The sequence below is a fragment of the Bombus vosnesenskii genome, unplaced genomic scaffold (genome assembly GCF_011952255.1).
Source record: "Bombus vosnesenskii isolate JDL3184/JDL3185 unplaced genomic scaffold, Bvos_JDL3184-5_v1.1 scf7180000013263, whole genome shotgun sequence".
NCBI classification, from domain to species: Eukaryota; Metazoa; Arthropoda; class Insecta; order Hymenoptera; family Apidae; genus Bombus; species Bombus vosnesenskii.
The window spans coordinates 5,101,585-5,122,509 of record NW_022882923.1 but is presented as its reverse complement, the minus strand read 5'-3'; the positions used below and the strand labels follow the sequence as shown (position 1 = coordinate 5,122,509).

Sequence of the window (20,925 nt, the reverse complement as noted above, 5' to 3'; positions counted from 1 at the left end):
TATTGCGCTTTGACGAAATTAAAGAAGTATTTGTCGCTTGCACGAAGTTTCATTAATTTGTGATTTTGTCAGCTTTTCCAAGAGCTCTGTTCATTATCGATTGCTTCATGAAGTTGTTACAAGCGATTCGTTTAAACAGCTACGATATTAGATTTAATAGTTAAACTCGAATAAACGAAATTACAGCTTTGTTTCTGCGATAAATCTAACTCAACCGTAGGCGACAGCCATTTGAGACTTAGAAGTTCAGCAGAAAGCATTCGTCGACGGCCTGGGTAGCTTAATTGGGAAAACACCCTGCCGGCAAGCGGAAGATCTGAGTTTGAATTCGGGTCTAGCAACTCGATAGATTGAACATTTTACTTCTTACGATTCTTAGAAGTAGGATCTGTCTCGACGTTACAAGATTATGATTTACGTATCTAGTTGACCGACAGTGACGAGTTTAGACTGGTATTTATATGGTTTGTGCATTTGTGTATTTATATGGTATGAGTGACCGAGGACGGTTACATTGTCAGGCGGTAATTGTTCGAGGCTTAGGAGTGTGGCAGAAAATATTCATCGACCACCTGGGTAGCTAATTGAGAAATCATCTTGCCGGCAAACAAAAGATCCCGGTTCGACTCCCGGTCCAGTATTCCGATCGACCGAATATTTTTCTCTCTACGATACCAAACAATCGGTGTAAAATAAAATTAGAAACGAACACGTTCCTTCGTTCGGGCAATGACACTGTATTGAAAATAACAATGATTGAAAGTAATAATGATTGAACTTTTACGACTAATATGCATACAGTCGAACATTCGAGGTATTGGAAACTGATACGAACGACAAAGCCATTTCAATTGGCGATCTAATTATTCCGACGAGAATATTTTCGAATTCATGCACATCCAAGCCCCGAAGGCTCATTAATCAGATTGCATTCGTTCCGTTTCAGTGCGTGAAATTTTCTATTTTTGCCGCATTCCTCGTAACTTTGTTTGACGAGAAAAACAACGTCGCGCTAATGAACCCTTCACACAATCCGATAAGTTAGTTTTTAACAAACAAATTTCGAATAGTTGTTTATGCAACAAATTCGCCATAACATAAAGGGTTCAAAGCGTAGCGAATTCGAATCAATTTTCTGCTCGGCTTATTTTCGTATCCCTCTGGACACGAATCAACTGGAATTTCCTTCGTTGCTTGCACGGCGCTAATTTTCCATGTAAATATGCGCGTACTACGTGTTTGATTACAGCAAATACCAGGGTAAAGCTACCATGAGACCCGTGTTGCATGGTCTTTGGTGAACTTGTCAGGTTTTCGGAAGTTAAGGCAGATTCTCGACAAACGTCTCGATAATTTTCAGGTTGCTTAATTTCTAAAGGATCTTTTAAACCGAGACAAACACTATTATAATGTTATTTTGAGCAGTGATGTCTAAAATCGTTAAAAAAGAAAGAAATATACATATACATAATATTATCAAGTTCCTTACAGATAATTTTCATTTATAATTTGCTGATTCCACAATTACTAATTTTAATTAATTTTCCACTAAAACCCCTATCTCGTGTTATCGGAAATGCACTACAGCGTCAGACTACTTATGAACATAGTAATATATTTCGTTCATTATCGTCATAATGTTCAAGGAACCCTATTAATTAACGATAAAGCGATAATCAGCGAAGCGATGAAATCGAGAAGATGATGTATCTTCAATAAAATATCAGGGGTTTCATAGCAAGTTGCTTTGGACGTCTTAAGTAATATCAAGAAAACGAGTTTAAGGATTACGTGTATCGAAATTACCTCCACATCCTTCTTAATGTTCAACGACAGATCATATCGACAGAAAAGAGAACGGATACTTTAATTTCTCCACTTCTCAAAAATTAATCTTCCATTTTCTCGACCGACCAACCATATTTCGACAACACAAACATAGGAATATGTTCAATTTCTCGAAATATCCGACATTAGCCTTTCTCCAATTACGTATCGAATGCTGCGTTACAAGTTATCCGAAAAAGTATTGGCTCTCCATGGACAGGAGGCAATTTTCGCCGATATTTATTGGCCATTTCTCCTCCACCCATTAATAAGCGAATCGACCGATCGGGCAGACGTATCCAGGCTCATTGATTCACGTTAACCAATACATCGTTACGTAGATGTTTCAGCGTGAAACGCGATGACGTGGAACAACGCGCGTTATTCCACGCGTTCCTACTCAGCTATCGGGAAATTCGATGGAAATGCAAAGATCACGCGGCGGAAAGTTGGTATCGTGGAAAATAATCAGCGATAACTGCGTTCCTGTGCAGTATCATCGTTGCTCCTCCGATGAAAACAACTGGAAATTTTCTCGGTCTCAGTGAATTTCCACTCGATAAAAGCGAACAAGGAAATCGTATATATCGTGGAGGAAGCAAAGGACCAAGTTTTGAGAGAATTTTAAATTATGATCTCTGAGAAAATTGTAGAAGCAGAGTGGTTCGCGAAAGCATTCGTACGCTTGTAGATACTTTCTTTTTTATGAATATATTATGCGTATTATACGAAACATTCTGAAACTTCATTAGCGCCATCACCTATGAGATTCCATTATATTGGTAACATTTGAAACCAACATGAAAATATACATAGACGTTGCAAAACGCTTTTCCTGAAAAAAGTTGTTTAAGTTGCGCTCTTTCGAAATACACATGAGAAATGATTAAAATTGGAATTCTTTTCTTCGATAAACTGGAACGATTTAGGATAATTTTCCTTTGCAATAAAAACAGACATTTTAACGTGAATGGAATTCAACATGCCGCGTTACGTTCAAAACGAATTTATCATAAAAAAAAACTAAAGAATGAAAGAGATGAAACATATGATTTCAAACAGAAGCGAAACTGACAAATATCGTGACGGTGAAAAAATGTAATAACGACTCGATCTCCGAGGCTCGTGGATTTATAATAGAAAATCGATTTGCAGATAGATCACCGTCAAAGCTAGTGAAGAATGATCCACAATTTTGTTAACAAGATCGTTCGCCATTGCTCGCGGCTACATTGGAAAACAAACGGCTGAAAAAGAGCTCGCTCTTCGCTATCAGAAATTTCGTAGCTGGATAGAGTTTTCACGCTGCCTCGTTATTTTAGCTTAATTGGAGCGTGTTTTTAATTAGCCCAAGGCTGAGAGACATCTCGCGAGTAACTTACGACACCTCTATCCTGTTAAACATTAAACGAGTTTCTCCATTATCATTCAGAATAAGATTAACTAAGTAACTTAGATAATTTGTCTTGAATTATACATTAATTTGTCATTTAATAATATATTAATTTGTCTTTAATAATACAATTTGCAAATCTTTTTTCCTAAATTTTCTGTTAGTAGAAGAAAGGGTTGTTTAAAATATTAAATTAGTCGAGAGAGAAATCTGTTGTTAGTCTGGCTAGCTTAATTAGTCGAGGTAATCTCTTTGGCTGAGGTAAGATCAGGATTTTCAAGGATCTGGAGATTATTAAGCTCTTTCTCTTTACAGTTTTTGAACACAGGGATTTAAGGTTCCTTTCTTTCCTCAGTTTCTCTGTGATTTTCAATAAAAAAAGTTGAAGTTTTAAAATAGGCAAGAGATGTTGTGGTATTTGTTGGAGTGGGTAAAGTATATTATATTTAGAGGTAGAGAACTTTGCTTTGAATTTCGTTATATTTATATCTGCTCTATATAATACACGTGGTATAATATACGTTACTGCGCTTAATTAATGCGAACTAACTGTAGTTACGTCAATCTTGTAGCTAGTGTTCAAATTCTGCTAGGAGCCATGTGAATTCTCTAATTCCTATTTCCGTTCTATGATAATTCCCATAAAAATGTTTAAGCAACTCTCAAAATTTTGTTCATCTTTCCTCTTATGAATCCAGACTTTTATATTTTTCAAAATGCCATTTTCTACTATTAATTTGAATATATTGACCAAATTTTTGTCCCACTTATTGTGCATTGTCTGTGCACTATTCCAATAGTGAAGATAAATACCCTTTATAAGGAATAAATAAATACCCTTTACATAGGATAACAGATATATCTGGATTAATCTATTCTTCCCTAAATCGTCGTAATTTATTCCAAGCAAAATCTGCGTCACACTCACGACGATTCCATATTTCCTATGTCGGATATTACATTCGTAACATCGTAGTTCGACGCCTCGGTTTATCCGCTCTAAATTAGACAGATTGTCAGTTAGTTAGCAAATATTCGTCGCGCACCGCAAATTTTGCCAGTTCCTTTCGAGCATGGAGATTGCTAGGTTAAGGGTGTAGAAGGGCGAAGAACTTCAGCTAGGTCTTAATCCTTGTCCCAGCCTTCATATTGGAGTAATCGTCGCGTGGGTTGAAATTAATTCGCTCGTCCTGTCATTTTTCCTACCTAGATCACGAGCAGATCCAGGGCAATTGTACGGGACAGTCTGTTTTTGAGGGCGCGGATCAGATTGTTCATTAGCATTTAAAGCGAATCTCGAGCAATCGTCGACCACGAAATTTTCGTCCACGACAGGACAGTCTTTTATACTCGGAAGAACAGAGACGCGGTAATATGAGATTTTTATGATGTACAGTGATGATAAAATGAAATTTTGAAGGATAAACTTGTACAAGAACGTTACGGTTTTAGAAAAAGGAGTTGCAATTGACAAAAAGAATTAAATCATGAATATGTGGACGCAATAGAGATGACTTTTATCAACACAGTAAGAAATGTTCAGCACAACAATGTTATTGTGAATGTAGTGCAGTTATCGTATTTACAAAGCTATGAATCGTACATTGCCTTTCAAGAACAAGTATTCTCACTGGCTGTGCATTCGTTTCCAATTAAATAAATTATGTCAACTGCATTGTCATGTATTAATTAACGATTCGCATTTATTGGAACGCATCCATGTGGGAAATGCAAATAGGAGAACGAGGAGGAGAAACAGTATCGATCGTTACAAAGAGGAACGGTATTCGTTCTAAGGATCGATAGATACGAGGTAGGTAGAAGAATTTGCGAAAGATCGCGTGGAATGTTTCAGACAAGTCGGAAATGTCACGATAGGGCCGCGGAAGATCTAGTTACAATAGCGTGAAATTAAAAATCTAATAAGCGGTCTTTAGGATGCGCGTCAGATTCACAGCTGCCAGGGTAGCAGCTGGACGAGAAAGGAAAGTCAACTGCCATGCCAACGGTGGAATCTCGTCATCGTAAGGCCGGTTACCGGATGAAATAATAAAACTCTTCGAGCACGAGATAGTCTGATTTATGGCGGTAAAAGCCCAGGTTATTCCGCCTCGCGAGCTGCATTCGGTGATTCATTGGATGGCTGGGACATAACAGGTAAAAAGAGTGGAAAAAATACTATTTTTGTTGGATTATTTTCGACAAGGGGATAAGCTTCTCTCATTAGCTTATCAAAATTCAACGTTACGTCAATCTAACATTTCATTGCATTCTTTTGCAATCAATTTTTTAAAATTGCAGCTACGGGAAGAAATCCCAAAGATTTAATATTCTTTTCGTCGCTATTTTTTCTTTCATCTACATTCTACAATTTTAGAAATTTTGAACACAGCGAATTATTTATAGTAATACGCTAGTAATATTTCTGTTTAGCATAGATTTATTACGTTCACGTAATTTTTAAGTATTATTTCGCTGCTCGATCATTAACAGGTTAAAAGAATCAGACAAATTCGCAAAGTCACATAAAATTGCTAAATCCGTGTCTTTAGAAAATAATAGCGCTGATTGCGAAAGTAAATTCCAAAGAGCTGCCGATCTCTAACAAATTTAAAAAATGGATCGCCGAATGCAACGCGTTAAAATTCAATTCGTTCGCTCGATACCTTCAATCGGCAACGAGACCCAGCCACCTTGATTACTACGAGACTGATACTCAACACTATAAAAGGAACTAGATCAGTATGCAAGGACCGTCCACCGTGTAACAAGCTCTCGTCGAAAAAGAGATCTGCAGACACACACGTATAGGTACGCGTTTATTTTTCTAGACGAGCCTCGTTTGTTCGTCCTATACTTTCTTCACAAGAAGATCGGTCTAACAGGTGTACAGCCTTATTTCAAGCCAGCTTGTGCCCTTTGGCAAGGTGGTTAGCTCACAATGCATCTTCAAAAGCTTCGACCTTCTTTCAACTCACTCTTTCCCTTCTTTTCATGGCACTTTCAACTAAGGCTGATTGTGGCTGTGTTTTTTTTTCTTTAGAACTTTTTGTTGGCTAACTCGATCGTTTAACGGCGAGAAATAAGAGGAAAATCGAGGAAGATAAAAGGGTGAACTGAAGCTTCGAGCAACCGAAGGAGAATCGTATCGAGAAAGGACACGAGTAACCTTGGTGAAAACAGACAGTAGATTTTACGGTTGTGACATCGTACCCGTGGGAAGTCTGGAAACAACGGCTGTCCAAGGTAATTTCAGCCTGACAATTCGGAAAATCGTAAGGTGACCGAGGATAAGTGACAGGGAGGAGAACTGAGATTATGTGGGATAGAACTGTTCTTGTAAACTCGTTATATAGAGTTATACAGATACTATGTATATATGGACATTATTTTTGGAAATACGCGTATTGTAAAAGTAAGCATTCGTATGACAGACGAATGATTGAGGAATTTTTATGCTAATATTGGTCTGTAGCGAAGGGTGCAGATGTCTTCGAAGAATACACGTGGAGATTTGACATGCATGCTACATGAGGAGATCTACCTGCACGTGACAAGAATGTACGATGTGTGTAATTTCTTTAAGAGTGTCACAGAGAAGCAGAAGAGTTCTATGTGAATTATTGGAAAATCATAGAAATAAATTCTTATAATTTTTTCATTCTATATCTAACGATTACGAGTCTACCTACTCAACATTCGATATCACGTCTATACTGATACTTGGTATGAAAAGTACAAAGAACAGCATCAGTTTAAGAAACGACAAAAGACGTATATCGTTAAGAACAATGGTTAGTTTAAACGAAAAGTATTTAATTACCGTACGGTACAATTTCCTTTGTTCTGGAGTTCGGTTTAGAAAGGGAGGCACGCTACTTTGCTCGCAGCAAGAAGCTCTTGAAACAATAAAGTTTCTGAAAGCGAGAACGAGTGCCCTGCAATTAGAGTGCTTTTTGGATGAAACAATTTCGACGAAAATGACCGAAAAGGAGACGTTATGGGATTTCATTGCAAATGGTCGCGTTCATTTGATCAACGAGATGAGCCATGGCCGAAGCTTCTAATCGCTTGGTTGATCGGGGCTGAAACAGGCACATGGACGAACCTTGAGATGCGATTTCTTTCTTCGTTCGCTGTCTTTGTGCCGAGGATAATCTCGCTGAAAAGCGAAAGGAAGCCGTACGAGCTTAATCACGTGACGGCCGACTGCTGCGCTCATTTCACTAATTGGGTAAAACTAATAATAGCCAGCAGTCACTGTTTCTTTGCTCCCTTTCGTATCGTCTGTAACTTTGGCCGCGCGCTATGCAAAAACTTGCCCTCTTCGGTTAACGAACTTGCTCTCTTCGTTCGTACTTGCCTGGGATCTAATTGAAATTTACGGTCCTCTTGTCGATTTGCAAATTCAATCTCGTCCCCTCCATAGTACGATAGGAAAATCGTTTGTTTAAATCCGTGGAGCAAAATTAAAGATCGCTGTTGATTCTTTTTAACGCGAAAAACAAACACAGCAAGGGAATTTTTATACAATACGAACGAAACAGTAATATTTCAATTTGGGTCACGTCCGTGATACGATGAGAGCAGGACTTTTCTCTATTTGCCACTGTGTAACGGTGGCTCGATATTTTTACGTTTTATACCAATGGAAAAACCTAGGTATTTTTATTCAAATGCCCAGTATTGCGGAATCTTTATCAATGGGAAAACACGCGTACGCAACTTTACAAGCGTATATTTATTGAGGTCTTTTTTCTCTTTATAGTTGATTAATCGATGAAAATACGTTTTAATAAATAATTTTTATCAATTTGTGTCTCTCCCAAAATTGCTTCGTTAAAGAGAATTTATATGTAGGTCAAAATTGCGTCCATAATGATTATAACATTTTCTTTTGACCCGTTAAATCTATCCAAACGACAGAATTAGAAATTTTTGTTTTCGCAATTGAGACAGATTGGTGCTTTTGATATTGTGAAGAATTAGAATTAAAAAAAAATGTTTCATTTTCTATGCAGCGCTATATATTCTACCATCGTGCAAAAGTCAAGCTGTAACAAAAGTTCAGCCATCAGGCTATTATTAGAAAACTCTTTCTTTACGTCGCCATTAAGGCGAATCATTAATCTACCCGCCCTTTTCCACAAAGTATTTCCTCGTTTCTCTGCATATACCTCATTCACCATTTTCCTCGAAATAAAACACGGACTAGCGGAACGAATCTGTCACCTTACAAAAGATGGCGGATCGAACAGAGACCATAATCTCGTTTCGCCTGCAACCATCATTCGATTAAACCTTCAGACATATCTATTTCCTTTTCTCCTCTCTCGAATTTCCGGACGTTGTTTCGTACCTTCGAAGGAAAATCTTCGGTATTAATTCAATTTTCCCCCTCCTTTTCTCCTTTTCTTTTCTTCCTTTTCTACTAGACACGTTTCTCCTGGACGCAATTGTCGATTCAAACGAGTCGTTCGAGGGCACTTTAAGCGACCGTCGACTTTAAAAGCCAGCGAATTAAGTTGCCCGACTCGGCGAGAAATGCGGTTTCTTTTGTGACAGCTATTCCTCCAACTCCGTCTCGTTTTCCTTGACGCTGTGTTTTATAAAAGTAGTTACGTCTGACGGGCCTGGAAAAATCTAGCCTATGTCCAACTATTCTATGAAGAAATATCGTGTTTTTCGTGTCGGTTCATTACAGTGTAGGTAGAATAACATATTTAAATTTTATTAGCGTTATAATGAAAATCGACTATGACGGCTACATTGATAGTGAGATATAATAATATAACATAATATAATGTAACATAATATGGTATAAATATATATTTCTACAAGCCACTGTAGATCAATTGAAGCAGAAGCTACACACATATGTGGTTTATAGCGACTATATAGAACAGTGTTCGAAAATGGCTCGAATAACAGTCAAGCCGAAGGGTTGCATTCCCGGAAAGGAAACCTTTTAAGGAAACCCTGGAAATATTGAAACATCTACAGTAACATAAATAAAGCCGCCAGGATTATATATACTACCTAAACCTATTTATTAATTAGTTAGTTGGTTAATTAAGATTTGGGGCTAGTTTTAAGTCTATTCGTTCTCCGAAGAAATCACTAACAATGTCCGAGTTTATCCTTTTTATTACATATAGAATAAAATGGCCAGGTTACTTCTAGAAATTTTTTATATTATTACGGACGTATGATCTTGTCTGTACCCATTTTTCTTCGCCGCTGTTTTTTATGAATTCGTAGTTTTGTTTGCATGAAAAACAGTGGCCGCAAAAGGACGCGGTGTCTCGGACAAACAAAACGTAGAAAATTTGATTATCTTGACGAACTGTGTCCGCTGGAATAATAAGAGAATGTGAACCAGATGGCCCCTGTATATAGTATGTCCTGCTAAGCCCTGACAGACGTTTGCATTTTCAGCACAGCAACTTCACGTTATTAAGGTAAAGAATTCTTGTGGAATTTCATCAAGTTTTTAAAATGAGATCAAAACTCAAGTGCAACACAACTTCGAGTAATTGACAAGAGAGACGATATACGACACACGGCAATAAAATTTGGAATATTGAATTTAGGAGAAATTTTTTAAACGAGGTAAGATATATTTGTGATATAGACGTTAGTTTTAATATCAATTTAGAGATTTTTGAATCCTCAATAGAGAAGAAACACAATGACGAACAGGTAGCAATCAAATAAGTTGGAATAAGTTTGTAGAACAAGTTTCTCTCCACCAAATTTCATATCTTTCTATTGCTTATATGTATCAGGTTCTCTGTTTCCAAATGAAAAAAAAGGGGACAGAATTCCCCAGAGACGCGAGAACACAGGTGTTTCGAAATTTCGTTTCGTTAGGAGAGGTGACAGGACAGTTAACTGATGCCAGGTCAGACACACTAATCTGAATGCAAATCGAGGAAAAGTAGGAAGATCCGCGTGTTCCAAGTACAAACGTCACTATTTTGCAGCCTTCCAAAACATCACATCGCTAACGAGATTTGATTGAACGTGCCAGTTTAACACGAACTATTTCCATAGCTCTTTATTAAAGCTTAACGAACTTGTTTGACTCGCTTTGTCAGGTAACGATCGCTTTCAAATTATTTTACTAGCGTGCGAAACGTCCGCTGTGGCATCGAACAGGCTACTTTCTATGGAGTTTTTCTCCTCGTATTGTTTTACATCCAACAGTCGATACGTGTTTTGCAGTTTCTGTCCTTCTATCTTTCTCATCGGTCTCGTTTTTACGCTGCTACGTACTTTGCGATCAATAAAGTATCACAACGGTGGACAGAAGCGGGATTTTCCGCGGTTACTATAAATTGTCCAAAATAACTTGTCCTCGTAATTTCTGATTCGGTGAACTTTGCCTTTGTCCCGAAAAATTGCGAGTCAATTCAGTAGAGCCTCAGATTATCAGAATATTCATTAACAGAACGATCGATTATTGATCGGTGGAGATTTGAGAATGGTCCTTTGTAAGAAGAGAAAAAGAAATTGGAAGCTTATGATAGAAACCGAAAGCAATTGTTACATTTTTATTCAAAAGCTTTCGACCCTGATTATAAAAGTCGATACTGTAGCGCGAGTGTTTGGTGTAACCGCAATGATTCTAATTTTCGTCATTGTCAGAACTACTGATAAATTAATCGCTTATCGAAGTTACTATCTTATCCAAAGTATACATCTATATTATCGTTCTTTATAATTCCGAAAAGAATTTCGAATCCCTTTAGAAGCCTTCCAACATCGTACAATCGTGACTATTGACTTGGCACATCCATTTAACGGAGCAAACAGTCACGTAGCCGGATAAAAATCAATCCGTCGCATGTGCACGAAGCGAATATCGAAGAGCGGTGCGATAACAGATCGCGCAAACATCCTGAGAACGCAGACACAGATATTTGGCATGGTCGGGTTTCGGGTCACATGGAACTTTTACCTGTATAACTCTCGATTTGTTGAGGATCGTATTCCCGGACGGTTGGTATCGTTCCATGTCCCTCAAGATGCCCCGCACTCCGACATCCTCCGCGTCGACCAGACGGAAGGCAGTGATATTGACGAAATTGTACTTGAAGTCCTCGAGGTCGAAGGTCTCGATATCCTGGAACAGGGACGGATAGATCGCGTTTCCGAACCGTTTAGAAGACCCGCCTCGGGGCTGTCTGTCTCTTCTTCGAAGCTGAGTGTACTTACGAAAGTTGTGAAGAGATAGTGGTACTTGTAGTCGTTCATTTGCAGCTGCAAGATCTGAAAGTGGACACGTGCATCGATTTATTTTCCATGGCGATGATTTATTGCTTGATCGATTATTGAATCGATTTGAATTGATATTTATTGAGCGATTAGTAATTTACGTATTGTTGTAATTTACTAGTAGAATGTAAGCTCACATATCATAAAAAGTTGCGAACGTGACCTCTCTTAAGATGAAATAATTCAGTGGATTACGACGCTTAACTTGTTTCTAAATTATACTTTACGTTCAGAAGGAAATGCCATACAAATAAGAGCAATTTTTCCATAAAGATATAGAAATGAAATTCAATTTCTAGTAGGATTTATATTACTTTCGATTTCTGAAAAATGATTTGAGGTACAGGGCAGCGAATGTTACGTTACATGATTTAGATGTCAAAAGAAAAGGAGAAGGAACAGTGTTGCGAAATCAATATCGCATAAAAGCAAACGCAGAGAAAAATCGGAATGCCTGCAAGATATTTACATTGGGGACGCGTTGGGATTATCGAAGCCACGGGCACAGGAAATCGATACAGGAATATGTATTTACCATTCGTAGAAAATGATGCATATGCTCCGGCCTGGTATCTACGATGAGATTCCGTATTTCCTTGCTTTTCATCTCGGAGAGAACCTGCCTGTAGGAATCCGGGTCGGCCTGCCTGAGGTTAACCTCGATCTCTCGAGACTTCGGCGACCTGACGAGTTCTCGTAGCTTCACCAGTCCTGAAACACGCGATTAATTTACTTGTCACATCGATTAGAGTCAGAACCAATCAACTCGAAACTACTCGCGCTTCTTGTAACTATGTTCTCGCATCAACTATCGTCAATTTTACGAGCTTTGATAATCGCAAACGTTATCAAATGTGTGAAAATTTTCTTACTGAATTTTTGGAATAACTGGTTTGTTGCAATCATTTGATTATCAAATGCACACAGATTTCTCTATTACGGTACCACTTATATTAGGTTGTCCGAAAAGTTTCTTTCGTTTCATAAGGCGATGATAGACGAACAACAATTTCTGTTTTATATTATTTTATTGAATTAGGTATGATCCATTTCTATTTTTCTTTCCTATTATTATGTTCGTGCATGATTCAATAAACTAATATAAAACAACAAATATTACGCGTCTATTATTTCCTTACAAAACAAAAGAAACTTTTCGGACAACCTGATATTTTGTCCACAGTTTCTAGTTAATATTTCCGAAAGTTTGTTCAAATTAAACTCGTGCCACTTTTCCTCGAAAACCTTCGATTCTTAATTTTCTTTCGATCGAAATAGCTCAACGGTGCTGAGCTGAAGTCGATAATTGCTACAGTAGATATGTAGCAAGAATTTGGCGCAACTTCTCAAGAAAGTATTCTCGTATACGAGTGACCCCGATCGTTTCAATAATTGCGAGACCGCCGAAATATGTAGCTCCTTCGCGGATCTTTTTAGATATTATTAGAGTGGCCGTTTAATGGGTCGGAAACCCGTGAATCGCGTCGCCCGATGAAATCAATACTTCCCACCGCCTGAGTAATCAAGGTATCATCTCGACTTGCGGGTCTTCCGAGGTTCGAGTTCGTTCCCTTTCAAGTTTCCACTCGGAACTTGAACGTCCGGGATTCTCCGTTTGGTGGACTAACGTTTCGTCCATTCTCTTAGGTCGATCAAGTCCTTCGAACAACGAGAATCAACAAACTTTCACGAATTCGATCATTGCCGCCGATTATTCCAAAATGTAACATTGAAATATATTGTTGGTTTATAGATGTATATTAATAATCAACGACTATTGTATCGGATATCGTCATGGAATTATTTAACAGTACGGCTAGGATTTAATACTGAAATCATCGACGATGAAATTACGAATAAATGAAAATGAAAAACGTATGAAAATATAGACAATTCACTTTTACCCATGTACTTTGCAAAAATTTAAATTACTAAAAATGTACCGTTGCAGAATCCATAAAATTCCTCTGAAAAATTACGAATTCATTTGGAACACTCTGGTCCAAACTGTCGATAAGCTATATATATATTTTCAAAAGCTGTACCAAATTTGAATGTAGCTTAATATTTTTCTAAACAATAATCTATCCACGTTGACATATTTCTATTTAATCGAGGTATAATACACAGGAACATGTTTTATGTATTAAAATTGGAAACAAAATCGAGTGAAATAGAGTGAAATTGGAAAGGGTTAATATTTCATTGTTCGATCAAGTTAAACGAGTGATTCATCGCAGCAAACAGGACGAATAGATTTTTCACTCGCGATTTCGCTCGCGGAGAATTCGCCAGATTTTCCTGTTGCAGACCCGTTAATTAACGCGGGCAAATCCGTAGACAGGGTAACTAATCCCCCAGCAAGAAACGGAATTTAATTGTCGCTGATATAGCAAACAAGCTGGTCTAGCGTTCGCAGTATTTGTAAGCATTGAGTTTCCTTTGGTGATGGAGATTGTTTGCTTGTCCATCGTTACGGAAGATACATCGTTAGGGTAGCGACGTAAAAATGGAAGTACAATATATTTCTGAGCTAATGAGTTGGAATCTTTGTTATCTTGGTTCTTAATTAAGATTACATTTTTTATAGGAAATTTTTTTCGGATACTTCGATGAACGGCTGGATAATTTTCTTTCATTACGGATCGCTAATAAGACAAAGAGAACAATTAGTTCTTTCGTGGTAAACAGAGAGCAATACGATAACTCAATTCAATATTACAAATGAGCGGATTTTACGCGAGTGAAGCAATTCCACTGCAAGTTAAATGAACTGGCACAATTCGTCGTTTCAAATTCAATACGAACAGCATCTGCTCTCGACGCGCTTCGAAAGTTCTTCGTGTTGAAATTCAAATGATTCGAGTACGTGGCGACAATAACAACATAAATCATCGAATCTTCCTTTTTTCTTCACGAGCAAAGTATTTTATGATTGCTAGAAGTCTACAGTTGGTCTTAGAATAAAAGGGAAAAATCAAAAGGGAGAGACTGTTTATAAATCTTCGTCTGCGACCAAATGAGAAGTCCAGACTTGAGCAAACTGTTTCAACTACATGGCTGATTCGAGGGGGTAAAAACGCGAGAAGAAAAAGGAGAACATCGTTTCAAGGTAGTGGATGATTTCTCTTGGGGCGTTCAAGACCGCTCGAGACACGAAACAAATTATTATATCGGCATTTACTTACTTTAATGACAAGCACTTACGGTCGTGCCTCGAATGCCGATAACCGCTGTCGGATGAAATATTGCGCCGGCACGGCGCGAGGAAGGAAGTCATTCATTTTTTCCACCTCGATCGGGAACGGCTGGTATTCCGGAGGAATTGAATTGTTCGCGTCTTTTCGGTTTACATATTTTATCGAAACAAGCGGATCGATCACGATGATTAATGGCCCGTGACATCCTGTTACTTTATCGTTGTTCGCTAATAGAAAGAAATTAATGTCCGCGATTTCCGACATTTTTCTGATAGATGAGAATGCAATAGCGAGAATTCAAGCGGATCACGAGTGAATGTGAATGTTTACGCCGGAGTATTGGTAAGGAATGAGCGTCGATTTAGGAGAATGCACGAGGAAATTTGGATGTACGTAGCAATTAATATCGGTAATTGATCTGTAGATCACACGGGCTACGCAAAATTGGCACATGATTTGGCAACTAAGTATGAACTCGTTTTGCACGCGCAGACGTAGGATTTTGTTGCCACAAAGTAATTCTTGAGGTTGTAAATACTGGCTTTGACAGAGGAAAAGATCAAACAATGGAGATTAAAAAAATTCACAACAATAATAGTATCAAGCGTTCGTAAATCTGAGCAGCTGAATTTATCCGTAGAAACTTAACATCATGCGTGTGGGATCTATATAATTGAGAAATAACAAGGATAGCGTGCGAATAATTGAAACGTTGTGCTAAACTTTTGAGAATTTCAAGTTTATCTATTTTATTACCAACGTTCGGATTATTGAAACAATTAAAATAACCAATATGAAATTTTCTCTTTTCACAATTTTTTATCATGTTATTTTATTTTATAAACCGACTATTATCAAATTTTCAGTTTTTACCATTCTATATCATTTTATTTTATATCCATCGAATAGAATTCTGCGATTTATGACTCCCACACGTCGATATATCACGTAACCCTTAATCATTATAATACACACCTTAGGGCGACATGCCATAAATCCGACACCGCTCTGACGAGCTTTCCACTAAATACATTGTTAAAGCTCTCGTTACATACACTGATATTTACATATTTCCTAGAAGACATTTTGTCGTCCTTTACGATAATGACTGGGTTTATTGCGCCCGTCTTCAGCTCCGCGTTTTTCTCAGATAACGAGGTACCCTGCGATCCTTCGTTATGTTGTGACAACGAATGGTCCGGTGTCTCTAGTCACGGGACTCCTTAATCTCGGTGTCTGACACAAAGATGGCGTTAAACACCCTAGGATCCTTTCTTCTGGCTGTAAATCCGCGAAATCTCCACCTCTCGAGCCCGTTTCGCACTTTCCTTCTTATCTTTTCCTCTTTGCTCCATCAAACACGCTTTCCGCTTCTATCTGCTTCTTCTTTCAAACAATTCTCCTTTTTCTCTTCCTCCTCCTTCATTCTGTTTCTTTCGACACTTTGCCTCCTTATCCCTTTCCTAATCTTTGTAGCTTCTCACGTGACGCAATTCTGAATTTTCCCACAGTCATTCGAGATCGTCTGGCAGAGCAGCGTGTCATCTTTCAGCTTCTACTGCAGCATTGGATTGCGTGTAATAGAATCGTAGGAAACCCTTTTCAACTTTGCGCATATTACGATTTGAAATTTTATCAACAAGATCAAAGAATACCGAAAGTTTTGAGTGGCGGTAATTTTTTGACCTGCGGTGTAATCCGCCAAGATTTCATCTACAGGCAAATCATTTATACGAAATCTCTAATAGTATAAAGTCTTTTTAGGGATATCCAAGGAAGCATCCAATTCCTTCAATCCTGAAGACTGGATTCCGCTTCCTCGCGTCTCGAGAATCAACGATGAACCATGGTCCTGGACTATCACCATCTATTGTGAAAATTCTCGCCACCGCCCCCATAGCCTCTTTCGATCCTTTCTCTCGATCCTCCTTATTCTACGCTCTGTGTTCGCTCTTCTCAGGAAACATCCTGGACAATGGGAAGGTGCAATGCAGCATTTTAAGCTGCAACGGAAGGAATGCCTTTTATCCCTTCCTTGTACTCCAACAGACTTATAATATTTCCAATAGCTTGACAATTGAAGTCACGAAACCTCGTGAAATCCACTTCGACGAGAGTTTATTTTGGCAAACGCAATTTCGAAGATTCTTCAGCAACCAGTCGATGACACTTCGAAACTGCAGTTCTTTGAGGTATACAGCCATACGCGAAACCACTCTATGAGTATTTTTGTCACGGAAGACGAAAATCGCTTCGAAACGTTCGCGTCACCGACAGACGTACGCGATATTGGCAGGCGCGTTGAAGATTCCCGGAACATGCCGGAAAAAGTGGCGAATGACGTTCGTCTCCTGTCGAGGTAGAGATAGGGGATTTGGACATCGCAGAAATATGTATCCAGTCTGCCACGTACTTGTTACTCTAAATCACCGGAAACGAGAGCTGACGCTGTCTCTCAGCCTCAGTGGTCGTTTTTCTTTCAGTTGCGTGGAAAAATTATTAAACGTGGTAAATAACGAAATTGTTTATTGAATATCGCAATGGAACCTAGATAATGCGAATTTCGAGGAAAAAGTTAGAATCTTAGAGCTATGGAGCTATATGTCTTACCGAGCTTTTCGAAGAGTAAAAAAGTCTTAACAAACGAAAATGACCCCAAGAGACTTTGTACGAAGATCAACAGTTTTTGAACTGAAAAAGACAAATTTATATTTTGGACAAGTTATTAACTCATGAGAATGATTACAGTTTACATAGCTTGGGCGTGGAAAAAATGCGCGTTGTGCAAGTATCCAAGAACATTCTGCCATTTGTGATACAGCGTTCACAGTTGCAAGAAAGGAAGTTTTGCGTACGACAAGAATTCGATGCGAGGTGTTCGTAGATTATCTGTTTCATTTACTTTGTTGGCGCGCTTTTGTTGCTTTTTGAGAAATTTGAGTATGTATCTAAAGATTTACTGACTTCGTTAACGCGTCTTTTGTGGCTACGTAGTTTTTATTTGTCAAAGCCCTCGTATTTTTGATTTAAATATACTTGTCGTCTTTTTCTTGGCGACCGGAGCTACGGGTAATCTCCTGCCGTGTTGCACGAAGGAGAACCGCGAAAGTGAGTGAGAAAGTGGAGGGTTTAGAAGAAAAAAGAAGGTGCTGTAGATTCAAGAATTCAAATCGAAATCCGATCGTGGAGACCTCCCAAATAGAAATTCAAGACTTTCCAGTTTGTAACTTCGCCCACGAATAGAAATTCAAGACTTTCCACCGTTTGTCGTGTAACTTCACCCGCGAGTAGCTCCCTTAAGTTGAATTAAACGCAGATTCCCATCGAGAAACTTACGCTGTGCCGAAGAATGTGTTCGTGATGCAAAGCAGCCTCTAAGTTTCTAAATTTTCGCGACGAATCTCGCGAAGGATTCCCTGGAGGCCTTTAGAAACGAGGGTGGAAACTTTTTAAGGCGCGTTCGCGTGGCTTCTTAATAAGGCGCAAACGATCAAAGACGTAAAATTAACACGTGCGTTAAACGCCGGTAGCAGACGATCTCGAGGACTAGAAATTTCCCACAAGCACGTGAATCCACCCTTCCGGTTCTTGCAACTCGATGGAAGATGCCGCCTGCAGCTTGAGTAACGAGGGTTAACGCTGACAGCGAAATAACGAAGGGCGGGGTCATGTTAAAGCGTTATTAGGATCGTTGAAAATCTTGCTGGTAAACCTGTCGCGACCTTTGCCATGAAATCCATGAACTTCGTCTCGAATTATTGAGCCCGTGCGTGCAATAACTGTGGTTAAATTACAAATATCGAATTGAGGACGAATAGTACCATTCTTCCCATTTCTGCAGAAAAAAAATTCAGGAGAAATTCGCTATTCGGTTAAATGGGAATTAAATATTCAATATCGTAACATTGTATTAAGTTAGGAAGGTATATCATTTGTATACAATAATCCTGAGTCTAAAAAATTAGGATTAGAACAATCTGTCTCCATGAAAATGGCGACACATTGTCACGCGTGTGAATGGATATTGATCGACGAAAAACGAAGAAAGAAATTGAAAAATGTCAACGTTTAATAGTCCTGTTACATTAAAGAATAAAATTTAAATTATCCAAGATAAAGAAAATCCGAGCACTTTATCTAGTTTGAACCGAATGTAACTTTCGGCGAAATTCGAGCACTAAATCACGCATAGTTTATCAGTGGTTAAGTTGGAATCGCCTTGGTAGAAACGGATTAAAGTTCGTCAGAGAATTGTCTGGCGGTAGTTCCGCTTTCACTCCGGAAAATTGGGAAGTTAAGACGAACAGAGAATCGGCAGGTCGGTAGCTTTGAGCCACGATCCGGACGTGTTCTATTCCGATGGGGGACCAGGATTCGTTACTTTCTGGCGGCAACATCATCGACTATATTTGAAAGTGAAGGAAACACGGAAATTCTGGGGCTTCGGTAAATCTCTGTTGGGAATCAGTTTGGTAACGGATAGGGAATGGTTTGTGTCTCGAGTTGGTGACGAGTGTGGTGGTAGGCGATGAGTGTGAGTTGTAGGTTACAGGGGTGTTCTAATCGGCTTGTACGTACAACTTTCGTGCACCTCCGCAAATAGATAAGCTCGCTAGCCGAGATGGTTAAGCTCGAGGCGTGTTTTCATCGGCACCTGGTTAAGTTCGCGCAAATCCCATGGAGCCTTCGAAAGGAAGGTGTTTAAAGAAACTTTGCGCGTATTAGCAGCGCTTCGTGTCCTGACTTCGGCTTTCTTAAAAGTCTCTCGATTGAATCGTTTCAAATATAAGCCGAAGTTTGGATTAAATTCGTGGAAGGGAGTTGTGGTTTTTTTATGTAGAAATTTAGATCATCGTTTTATACGGCATATAATCTGATGCATTTATAATTCGAAATGGGCAACGAGAGGCCTGTCTGACGACGAATGTGCCATTTCCCCTTCGGTGACAGCGAAGTCCTCGATCTCGCCCGGGGAAGAGTCACGTTTCACTGCGCACGAAATGCGGTGGTGACGCACGTGTTGTAACAATCTGTCACGGGAATATTCCAACGCTCGAGCATGCAGTCGATGCTTACAGCGGATGAATTTACGCGCTTCTATCGTAATCCAGGTTGGACCTGGCTTATCAGTTACTGAGAAATCTATATAGAATCAGATAATAATAATATTATCCATCTAATTGAGGGATGTTATTAATGTTACTAACTACGGCCTTTCAAAATCGTCAAGGATGAGAAATACTATTTATAAACATGAAAAATTAACGATTAAACATGTTAACAAATATATAGCACATAAATAAAATAAAAGAAATTTAGTCCCTCCTTTCTTCATCCTTTCCTCAATTTAGTTCTTTCATTTTTCTGTTAAAGTTTGTTATTCAACAAATTTCCTTAGCAGACCGGCTTGCAGCTCATACGGCACTTGGTAAAAATTCATCCTGTTAGATGTCGGTCATTGTTCCTTTCCTTGCTAGGAAAGTATCATAACGTCATATCCCAAAGGATCTTCTGGCATTCAGATGCTCGGTGCCGGATTTAATAGTCTTTGGTACTTTGTAATGTTGAGCTACTTTGTATGTCTCACTACAGATGCATTGGAGGTGGTGACTGCAAAATTGGTTACCTCTTAGAAAGAAGTAATTAGTTGCCAATCGCCATCCTTAGTTGCTAGTTGTTCCTTTTAATCGTCGCTCGTCAGAGTGTCTTCACTCGTAGTCGTCACTTGTCCTAGCTAATAGTTGCTTGTGGTCTCTAATTAGATGTCGCCTTCGCTACTTTATTTGGTATCTCTTTGTCTATAGCAATCGTTCCAGTAATTATTTTCCACATTAGTAGATGGCCCTTCGAGCTAAATAGCTAATTTTTACTTAGTCGGTACACCACGAACGATTGCAATATTCGATCAATTTGTATCAAATTTTTATAAAAGTTTGATAATAGAACAGACCTGGTCCTGGCTAAATTATACAGCAAAGTGCTATATATCTATCAATTATAGCAACTGCAGCAGTGGACCAAACATTTCATTTTACCACGTGATCATAGAACAAACGAATCTTGCGTCCGCTCAATTTAGCCCGCAACAGCGCGGATCGTCGTTTCTTTGACGCCTCAAAGGGGAACCGCGAAACTTGGAAAATGTTAATTAGAATTCCGCGCGGAGAAACGGGTCGAAATGAAGCCGAGCACGATGTCTGATAGCGCGCACGTGCACCTTACATA

General features: G+C 38.8%; 1 protein-coding gene across 8 annotated transcripts in view; it reads right to left on the bottom strand.

Annotated features, from left to right (window-relative positions):
- Nucleotides 1-20,925, bottom strand: part of LOC117232889 (glutamate receptor ionotropic, kainate 2-like) — a 113,981-nt gene that overhangs the window by 41,242 nt on the left and 51,814 nt on the right. For all 8 annotated transcript variants that reach the window (XM_033492653.1, XM_033492669.1, XM_033492661.1 and 5 more), the window contains exons 5-7: nt 12,036-12,211; nt 11,441-11,494; nt 11,184-11,348 (exon numbers count right to left, since the gene is read on the bottom strand). In XM_033492653.1, coding sequence (XP_033348544.1) covers nt 11,184-11,348; nt 11,441-11,494; nt 12,036-12,211 — 395 coding nt within the window. The remainder of the gene's footprint in view (nt 1-11,183; nt 11,349-11,440; nt 11,495-12,035; nt 12,212-20,925) is intronic.